This window comes from Ornithodoros turicata, chromosome 1 (genome assembly GCF_037126465.1).
Source record: "Ornithodoros turicata isolate Travis chromosome 1, ASM3712646v1, whole genome shotgun sequence".
Lineage (NCBI taxonomy): Eukaryota > Metazoa > Arthropoda > Arachnida > Ixodida > Argasidae > Ornithodoros > Ornithodoros turicata.
The window spans coordinates 48,599,105-48,609,088 of NC_088201.1; the positions used below are offsets into that span (position 1 = coordinate 48,599,105).

The 9,984-nt window shown below is 44.3% G+C and overlaps 1 protein-coding gene across 2 annotated transcripts; it reads right to left on the reverse strand.

Moving 5' to 3' along the window:
• Positions 1-4,573: 4,573 nt before the first annotated feature.
• Positions 4,574-7,790, reverse strand: LOC135378197 (F-box only protein 22-like). Of its 2 annotated transcripts, XM_064611142.1 has the most exons (4): positions 7,671-7,790; positions 7,243-7,606; positions 6,160-6,412; positions 4,574-5,817 (listed from the first exon to the last, which is right to left on the reverse strand). In XM_064611142.1, exons 2-4 carry the CDS (start codon positions 7,468-7,470, stop codon positions 4,952-4,954), a joined length of 1,347 nt encoding a protein of 448 aa, XP_064467212.1. In that variant the 5' UTR covers positions 7,471-7,606; positions 7,671-7,790; the 3' UTR covers positions 4,574-4,951. The 2 variants fall into 2 exon arrangements, with proteins under 2 accessions (XP_064467212.1, XP_064467211.1); XM_064611141.1 differs by having other exon boundaries at positions 7,243-7,790.
• Between the last annotated feature and the right edge of the window lie 2,194 nt (positions 7,791-9,984).

The following is a 9,984-nucleotide window of genomic DNA, read 5'->3' on the forward strand; positions in this document are numbered from 1 at the left end:
CCTCTGGCTATGCCACTGATTTCATGCCTCCAAGATGACAACAGCGTCGACAAGCAGTGTTCGATAGAATGATGTTCAATGAAACTGTGTTTCATCTCAGACATCTCAGCAGACGACTTGCCTAAGACCCAGGAGACAGCATGAAACTGCAGGCTGCACTGTAGGAGTTCCGGTCTCCGGAGCTTCACTTGTTCAAATTGCCACCAGGGTTTCTCTCGTCATGTGGATCTCTGAGGAACCAATACATAGTGAAGTACGTCAATGGCATCCGTCGGGTGCAGCAAAAGATGTCCATCTGTGTCCTGTGCTCTTGTACTGTCTTGTCTCTCTTTTCCCTTACTCAAGGAAATGTTACCTTATTTACATGCGGCATTGTCTTTTAGTGCATTGGAGAAAATCTTTGTTACTTCGTGACATTTTACTTTATTACTATAATTGTTGTTACTAATTGTTTATTTTTCTTGACCACTTATCTCATGCAGTGCGATGCTCTTGTGCAGAACATAACCATGACAGCATGACATGTTGAATAGGATTGAAAAGTGAGTGTGCTTTGTTGGGTTGACAGGTGGGCAAATAACAACTTCTCATGCACAATCACACGTGTTCCACAAGTCTGATTCGGACAAAGAAATCCAGTGAAGCTACTAGAGCGAATAGTGAGAAGGGAGTGCATGGGCCTTCGCTCTTTATGTACCCAGCAGTGATGTTATTCCCAAAATGTAATTTGGAGCATAGAAATATGCATTTTGGAGTACTTTGGAGTACTGAAATATGCACTTTAGAGCACTTTGGAGCACCCAAATATAAATTTTCGGAGTACTTTGGTAGCAGTACTACCAAGCCTTGCTGTGGCTTCACGTAACCTCCAACGTCTCCATTTCCCTTCCAGCAGGCACATGCGCTAATAAGTCCTGCTTGACAACTGCTGTGTGGCAATTGCTGTTTCCAATAAAATCACGTGGAATTACGCATGGAGACGATTCTCAGGAGCACAGAAATGCACATGTAGATATCTAATGACGAAGTGAGATGACTTCGTGGGACGGCAGTTCGTGCGACGAAGTTTCGCGTCAGCATGTGCTCACGTTTGGTTAGAATGCCTACCTTGCCAATGCGAAACAAAGCAAAAAGCTTACATAAGAACAGGCAGCGGGGTGGAAACGTTTCACGCGAATTATGTGTCCTTAAGGACACATACATTGATTACAATTGTAGTTGCAAGAAAATAGTTAATGTGCACCACCACTGCAGAAGGAAAGCTCCATTTTTCGACTTGTTTTCTAGCACTCTACAATCACTACCTCAAATCGAGAACTGCTCCCCACTAGTTTTGAGGCAGTTTGGTGCAATATTGCAGACTTTTATCAGGATGGCGCAGCAAATCTCATTTTGTGCAAAATAGCGCAGGAGTGGAATCACTGACCCATACAGGGACTGCCATTGTAGCTGCTAGTGGTACACTACTTATTGCACAATCTACATAAGTCATGATTTTCCTCTTTATCACTCCAACAGAGCTCAACCACTTTCAAGTTCGATCCAATCTGTTACATTTTTGCAGGGCTGTGCTTGCGATCTGCCTGAGAATGGTATTCCATGTGGACATTCATGTTTTGGTAATTCAGATGGAAAGCCAAAATAGTAAGAAAATTAAAAGCTCAACTGTAGCATTTAGCAGCTGAGTCAGCATAATGGCAATGTTGATGCTGATATCTGACGGTGGTGGTGTACTGATGCAGGATGAAAAGTTGCCAGAAGTATACATTCTGGTGGGGTTTGAAGGTGTACCGTGAGCCTGAGGCATAAACATATGAAACGGATGACAGACACAGCTCGTAACTTGAATTAGATGAGTTGGATTGAGTTAGGTTAGTCCTGCTGGACGCACTGACAGTTGCTGTGGGAAAACTGCCACTGTATCAAAGCAGCATACAAAAAAACATCAAGCAGTAATTCTGATAAGTTTGCATGTGGCTGCATCGTTTTGTACGAGTGGGATGAGGCAGTAAAAGTTGAGTGCATCGTTCATTTTTCAGTACTGCCACATCACAACGTCTGCTTTGTCTGACAGTGTAGCGTGCGCACCTCTGTGACTGCTGTGTCGTGATGTGTATTACAGATATGGGCAGATTTAGTGCCACTGAACTGCTCCACAACTTTTTCCTATTTTCTAATATTACACAATCATAGCAGGTGTATACTTTCATACCTTTTTATTTTGTCTATTATTGATATACAAAGTTGAGGCTTTTTTCTTAGAAGAAAGCCCCACAAGTTGTAGGAGCGCGAACACCACAGTTTTTCCCAATGAACATACATGGTTGTCATTCTTCCTGAGTGAAAGAGTAGTGGTCATGCTGCAAAGCATTAAAGCAGGAATAGAAGGTCAATCGACTGCATGTGACCTCCCATTAATCCTTTATGAAACTTAACTGACATCACTGCGTGTGATTATGAACCTGAAACTTCCAGGATATTTGCACTCTTAATGAGCATCACAAAGTCTAAAATTTCAATTGTCATCTTGTCATGCTACCCATTATGCAATGTACAACCAAGAGTTTCTGCAAAGCTTTAACTTCCACTAGACAGTGTCATTTTCTTCACACTCATAGTCTTTTAAAGGTCACCCACGTAAAGGTACACCAAGCTTTAAAAAAAATGAAGCTTTTTTCGTGGATGAAACCAAGTGCATGTTGTTAGGCATCACCAAAGCTGCTAGGCAGTATTTTTTGTCTGTGCTAATTAGCTACTTGATTAACTTTTTAATAAGTGACTTCAGAGCCAAAGTGTCAATGAACAGGTTCAGGGCCGGCCTTAGGGGCGGGTGACCTGTGCGGCCGCACAGAGCTCCACCAACAGGAGGGTGCCGATCTTCCTAATGTCTGCCCCCAATGAGAACGGACATACTTCCGAAGCACCCATTTATAATCCCACAAAGTGTGCGGGCTCATGGGACAACGCGCAGCATGGTGACGTGCAAAGGGGCGCGACTCTAGGTCCTGCACATCGTAGGGCACCCTAGCGCAACGGGGAAGCCAACGCGATCCGTGAATGGGGTACCGTGTAAGCGGAACATTTCGGTTGTACTTTTTTCTAGTTTGTCTGCAGTTATGCCATCATGAAATTGAACATTATGAATCACGATATCATTGAACGTTGGTTGGCACTGTAATGTAACCTTTTTTCGGTGGAATGAAGGCATTTTTGCAGTCAAGTGAACGCCGCTCCCTTTTGGGATGGAATTTGCCACTGCTGAATCATTCAAGAAAAATTGCAGAGCGGTAAAATCAATATTCCAAGCACCTGGAGCCGAGTCGGCACGGTGTGGATGCTGAATCGGTTAGCAATTTTCTACTATAAGCATTTGGTATGGGCCGGGAATCAGCTATGCGAAACACTAAACAGAAAAAAGTGGGGAGGCATCACGGCTGGATTTTGCGCAGGGCGCCAAATTATCTAAGGCCAGCTCTGAACAGGTTGTAGAGTAAGTTGAGACATTTTCGAATAAAGTGTCTTCAATATGGTACCGTTTACAGGTTTCTCTCGTCCTGCCAAAAAAGAACGCCCGCAAAATTCAAAAGAGTTCCACATGACTGCCTGCTCATGCGTCGCTCTTGGAATGCCCTCACGCACTTGCTAGAGCAGCAATGTCCACCTTATCTCTACATGCTCTGCAAGACAGTCATCGACTGCTGTTTATCCCGAGGATAACATGGACAACAAACCCTGTCTGGTAAAGCATGTAGAGATAAGGTGGACATGGTTGCTCTAGCAAACGTGTGAGGGTGTTCCAGGAGCGACGCTTAAATTTTGCGGGCTTTCCTTTCTGGCAGGGAAAAAGAAACCCGTAAAGGGTACCGCATTGAGGACACCTTATTAAAAAATGTCTCAACTTACTCTACGTCCATTGACACTTTGGCTCTAAAGTCACTAATTAAAAAGTTCATGAACTAATTATAATTGATTAGCACTAATTAGCATAAAAAATACTGACTATCGGCTTCGGAAACTCTTAACAACATGCAGTTGGTTTCATCCACGAATATAGCTTTGTTTTTTAAAGCCTGGCGACCATTACGGCACCCTGTATATATATAGTTCATAGCTTCAAGTCGTTTTGCTCTGCTAGCAATGCTGGACAACCTCAGATGGCACTTCGCTTTCCATGCCACTTCTTGCACTCTTTTCTATCTAGTGTCCTTTTTAGATCTTTATGCATTAGGAAGAAATCATCACTTATGAACACCGCAACAGAAGAAATGAGGAAGGGTGAGGAAATGGGGAAGGGGAGGAAGGTCGTTGCAGTGCCATGTAGACTAAAGACTCTCTTTCCTTCTCCAGATGAACATATTAAGTCACAGTGTCATCCATTTCAGCCAATTGCTGCAGGCTATTTCAAACAGAGATCCTGTGGCTCCAAGTGACTACCTAAGCACTGAAGGCAGTACATCTCCATGGTTACAGCTCCTACAATCATGGGTATGATTGGAGGGACTTCCATGGAATTTGTCACACACGAGTAGTGCTCAAGCTCCTTGTTTAGTCTGAAAGGTATTGGTCACTGACATTACCAGGGTCTGACATTACTGTGCCAGAGTTTTTACTCCATTACATTTTGACTCCATTACACTGAATACAGACAATGAATTGACTTTGCTATGTCAAGACAGAAAAATACATTGCTCTCAATGGGAGACAATTCCATAAAACTGAAAACCTTGTTACATTTCAAGATTTGTCCAAGTTAGGCAGACAAAATGGCGCATATGCTGGTTTAGGAACTCAATATTAATGAAAGCCCGAGCATAGACACAAAGTAGGCTTGGTTGTGGTTTCTGCAAGGTCTAAGATTTGTCATGAGCAGAAAGACACAAACTACAAGGGGTTGAGAACATTCCCACTGAAACAAAAGCAAATGCACTGCTGTTCTGTCAACATTGTCCGTCTACTTTACTCCAAACGAAAGCAACACAATCACAGTCGTATACCCGTACATGCAGGAATTCGTTGTTGGAGGTGACACCTGCTTGGTTTCTCCCTTTGATATGACTGCAGGCAGATAATCCATGCCCAGTTCACCATTCCCAAACAAACCCATAAGAGGTACATTTGGAAATACTTTAGCAAATGTCTTCGCTTCCAGGTTTCGTTTCCTGTGGAATGATACACCGCGTCCCACGCATGCAAACATAAATCCTACCATCTTTCCCCCCCATGTAGCACATCCACTGCCATCCTTCAGCCGTTTCAACTCAGCTTCCACTGCTTCAGGCCCGCGCACACTTTCAGATAGAACTATCGATGCAGCTCGAACACTTTTCCCTGCCACACACAGCCCCACACAAAAGGCCTCACCACTTGAATAAAGCACTGGTGCGTCCACGTCACCAACAATTGCACCTCCCAAAGCAAACTGGCCATTGTACTTTTCTAAGGCTACATTTAAAGCTCTCGCCTCGAAATCCAACTGTTGCGCTTCACAACCAGTAAAAACAAGGACACATTTTAGGTCCTCAATGTCCTCCACATTCTTGATTTTTTCAGTGTTGTCAGGATGAGGATCACAGCCGGAGCTACACTGAGTGTCAAAAGGTGGCCAGAGCAGTGTGTCGTCATCTGGCATGTAGAAAGGGTGGAAAGAAACCCCAGGCATCTCACTAGGGAAAAAAATACCGGAGAGTCCCTGTTTCTTTTCTTGTTCCTGCGGTACTGCCCAACCTTGAGGAGTAAGAGGTGTGCCAACAATGCCCTCTACATTGGCATGCAGTATGATGCAAGACTTCGGGAGAACATCCACCACGCACCTGGTACCTGCATTGGAAACAGCAATCACTTAAATCCCACGGCCACTGGCCATGGCTTTTAGAATGTGGCAGCTAGAGCGTGACTGCCAGTTGGAGCATTGAAACTTTGCCTGCAATCCAGGCCATTCATATACCTGGAGTTCACAGTATGCTCTCTTTTCAAACTTAAGTACATGAACATTAATAACGCAACAGTTACAAGGATGCAGGAGATACAGAAGGGGCAAAATTCTACAGCATTAACATCCACATTTTTCTTTCGTAAGCTTAAGCCGCATGAATTTATGTTTGTGAGCACGATAGTAAAAATGGTGCCCTATTTACTTGAAATCTTGCTTACACTACTTACACAAATCTCCATATCCTGACTTTGCAGTTGTAGCTTTTGCACTCTTGCGCTTCTTGAAGCTCTCAGGCTCTGGGAAGTAGAGTCCTGGGTATTCCGAGATGTGACGTGTTGCAAAGAAGATACCGAAAGCTGGTTCACACCAGGTACATTTAAGATCCTTCAGGAATGCCTGAACATCTTCCGAGATGGTTAAAAAGCAGGAGTCATCACTAAAATGGCGCCAGACACGCACCTGCTTCATCCGTTCGACAACCTTGAAAACGATACAGTGTGTTACCACGTAAACGTGCATATCACAAAGCGCACTTCCTAAATTTTTGTTTGGGACAATATCACCATGCCTCCTTTGGGACTGTTAATGAGAAACTCTAATACAGACGAAACCTGTCAACGTGATTCCCACAAATTTTGCAACCCTTAAGCAATAGGCGATAATGTCACAGATTTCCTGATTATGTTCCGAGTAGTAACGAGAGGTACAGAGCAGTACACTATGCAAAACGGATGTCTATAAGAGTGGGAGAGTGCTGTATGTGTGGAAGCTTAACCAACTTACTCACTCTGACTGAAGTGTCAAATAAAATTTTCGCATAAATTTTGTGTTTTGTGTCTCACACGTTGTGGCATCGCCAGAAGATGGGGGGGAGGAGATCGCAATGCTGTATTTTATATTTTTGATGAGTTGCGGGGTGGTAGAGTTTTGGGAAGTACTGGCATACACAATACTAGTTACTATGCTCACTGTACTTGATGCCACCGAGTACCTGATCAAGCAAGGCACATATGTTGTTTACGTAAACTCCTGTCTTGTAAATGTTTCAGTATTGAATGTTCACCATGGAATTTGTCCACTTTGGTTTCCAGTTCACCATACAATGACATCTTTGCTATTTTGTAATTGTAACTGTGAAACAAACATGTTTTCCACGATGAATTTAAGATCTTAAAATATCTAAGTGTTTCGATGCTCTATGTATTTGTGTCGTCCTTAGATGGAGCTTGCCTAGGCTCTATATCTTTCTGCGTGCTTTCCACCGCTACCCTTCTTGACGCATTTTCAGTGAAGCGTTCTGGAGAACGTACCTTGAAGCAATGGGCAAAACCGCATCGCTTGCTTTTCAGGCGGTTGGCCGTAGAATGCCAAAGAGCACAGACTTTTGCGCATTTGTTCAGCTCTGTGTAGTTTAAGCACTTTAAGATCCGCTCAACAACGTCTGCTGACGTCGAAAGCAAATGTCCGAAAGCGTCCGGTGTATAGCAATCAGTTTTGTTATGCACTTGAGCAAAGCTCGAAACGGAAGAACACGCCATGGAGAAGGCACTGACACCCTCTAGAGCCCTTTTGCAGCGTGGGTCCAGCACAAAACGTAGGTCGTCGTCTCTATTTGAATAGCTTTTGCGGCAACTCTGACACCACGCTTGGTACCCATCGACTTCGCGGCAGCACCTGTTGGTATTTTTAGACAGCGTTTGATAGAGCACGAACAACTTGATTTGACGATTATACCGACCCTGACAAACAGAAACCAGCAAGTGCGACAACTCAAGATTCCGTCATTGGTTCTGTGCCGTCTCAGTCACTTTTCTTCATCTTTCGTCACCATGTCCTTCGTTTCCTTGCTTCATCCTTCAACTGCTCTGCTCTAACTTCGAGGCGGCCGAACGACCGTTTTGCTTTCGGCTATGGCTGCTGCGGCCAGCTGCGGCTGCTGCCAGAAGCATGGCGCATGGCTAGAAGGCTAGAAGAAGCAATCGAAGCAATGCAACCAAATGCAACATACGAAACAGATAGGTGATAGCATAAATGCTGGAGGAACTTATTTGCTCAAACTCTCACTTTTTTCTGTGGCTTTTTACAACATAGGAAACAGATAGCTCTGAGGCTAATTTTAGCAAGTCGTAACTAACTGATCTGGCAACAAGCGTTGCTATGGCTACGGGAGAGTGCCTACCATATGTGACGCTCCAACTCCTCCTTGTTTCACGATCCTCTAGATCACTATACGATTCTCTCTTCCCTGCATGATGTAAAACCCCGAGACTAGGGAACACGAAGGGACAGATACAAACACGAAGTCTCAAGACATGCATCATCTTCACCAGCTCGCTCGTTTCCTAGCCATTTTTTTCATTGTCTCTCTTCCCTGTTTGTTCGCGCGCTTTTCAAACGTCGCTGACATCGTCGTGGCAGTATATATATATATATATATATTCTATTCCGTGTTAGCACCACGATACGACTGTGGCTATGGGCGGCGTACAGATGTGAACAGATGGAGAGAGGACAGCAGGAAGGAGTGGGGGTTAGTATACGTCCTGGGCCGACACTCGTCTGGGAAGTTTTCGGAAAACCCAAGGAAAAAAACTTGAAACAGCACAGCCGGTGGTAGGATTCAAACCCACCACCTCCCAGTTTTCAGCTCAGCCTTGGCTACCATCAACGAGAGGGACCGGCCGTGCCGCAAGACTCTATCATTAGCGGCATCGGTGGAACAGTTGGTAGCGTGTCTGCCCACTGACCTGGGTTCGAGCCCGGCCGAGAACATCAGCAGTTTTGCGGCAAGATACAAATTGCGTAAGACAGGTCTTCTGTGAAAGAGCCCTCAGATGAATAAAACTAACCCATTGATTGACCACTGTGGCGTCGCTTGTGATCATAGTTGCCTTGCGACGAAAAGTCACGAATTATCATTACTATTTATTTATTACATTTATTAGACTGCGACCTCTCACTGTCGTGAGGCAGATGACCAGATGCGTAAGCAGTTATGTGTGCCATGCGAAATAAGTAACTTTGTTTGTGATGACCAGTTAACTAACAGGCACAAATGGGAAAAGTCTAGCACTCGCAAGTGAATAAGGTAAATATTTAAAGAGATTAAAACATAATTTATTTTACTAAAGAACAAGCTTCTTGACGGAGTCCCTCCTTCATCAGGTGCGGTACATTGAACGCTTGGTAGAGATATTTATACTAATGTGTATAAGAGAAAGGGCATAAATATTAGGAAGTATTATTAGGAAATACGAATTAAACATTGTGAAAAAATCAAATAGACTAGAGGGACATTTCTGGAGTTTAGCAACGGATTCACATAAACAATACCGCGCTCGGGAGCTATCTTTGAAATAACCACATTACCAGTCTCTCACTTGCAGGAATGATGCTATTGGCCTTTCCTTAGCTTCAACTGAGTCCCGACATCGTCAGCAACGGGAACTCAGAAGATGGTCCTAGGAGAAATTTGCAAACGCGGTCATTCAAGGAGCTGGTCCAATTTTTCCACACGAAACGCAAAATAAAAGTAAAAGATTGATTGATTCGCCTGCTAGAAACCGTCCTCTAATTATCATCAAAATAATTTTCAACTGTGGGGCGTAAAGTTGAATGTCGATGTCAAGTTCAACCAGGGGCGGATCTAGGATTTTCCCGAGGGGGGGGGGGGGGGGTCCACTGTGGACAAGTGCCACGTGCATGCTGGGATTGGTCCACTGAACCCTATGTTCAAGTCTGGAATTGAGGGGGGGGTCCAGACCCCCCCCCCCCCCCCCCCCCCGGATCCGCGCCTGAGTTCAACAAAAGAATGCGGTTGGCTCCTTGGAGGCCATCGCGGAAGGACTTCCAAGACTCCATGGTACAAATGATACAGCCACCGAGGACATGCATCGCGAAATATTCCCCAAATCTGCCTTCATCCACACTCGTCAATTATTGAGACCGCGAAATTACTAACCATTTATGCAAGACATGAATTTTTTATCATTAAGAAACACGCATGCAACTCAAACATGTTTTACTGTTCAATCCTTGCTTTGCGTGTACAT

Coding starts and splice junctions, on each gene's coding strand:
- LOC135378197 (XM_064611142.1), bottom strand. CDS start 7,470: ATGGCGTGTTCTTCCGTTTCGAGCTTTGCTCAAGTGCATAACAAAACT. Junction 6,413..7,242: donor GTTTTGCCCATTGCTTCAAG/GTACGTTCTCCA, acceptor ATCGTTTTCAAG/GTTGTCGAACGGATGAAGCA. Junction 5,818..6,159: donor GTCAGGATATGGAGATTTGT/GTAAGTAGTGTA, acceptor TTTCCAATGCAG/GTACCAGGTGCGTGGTGGAT.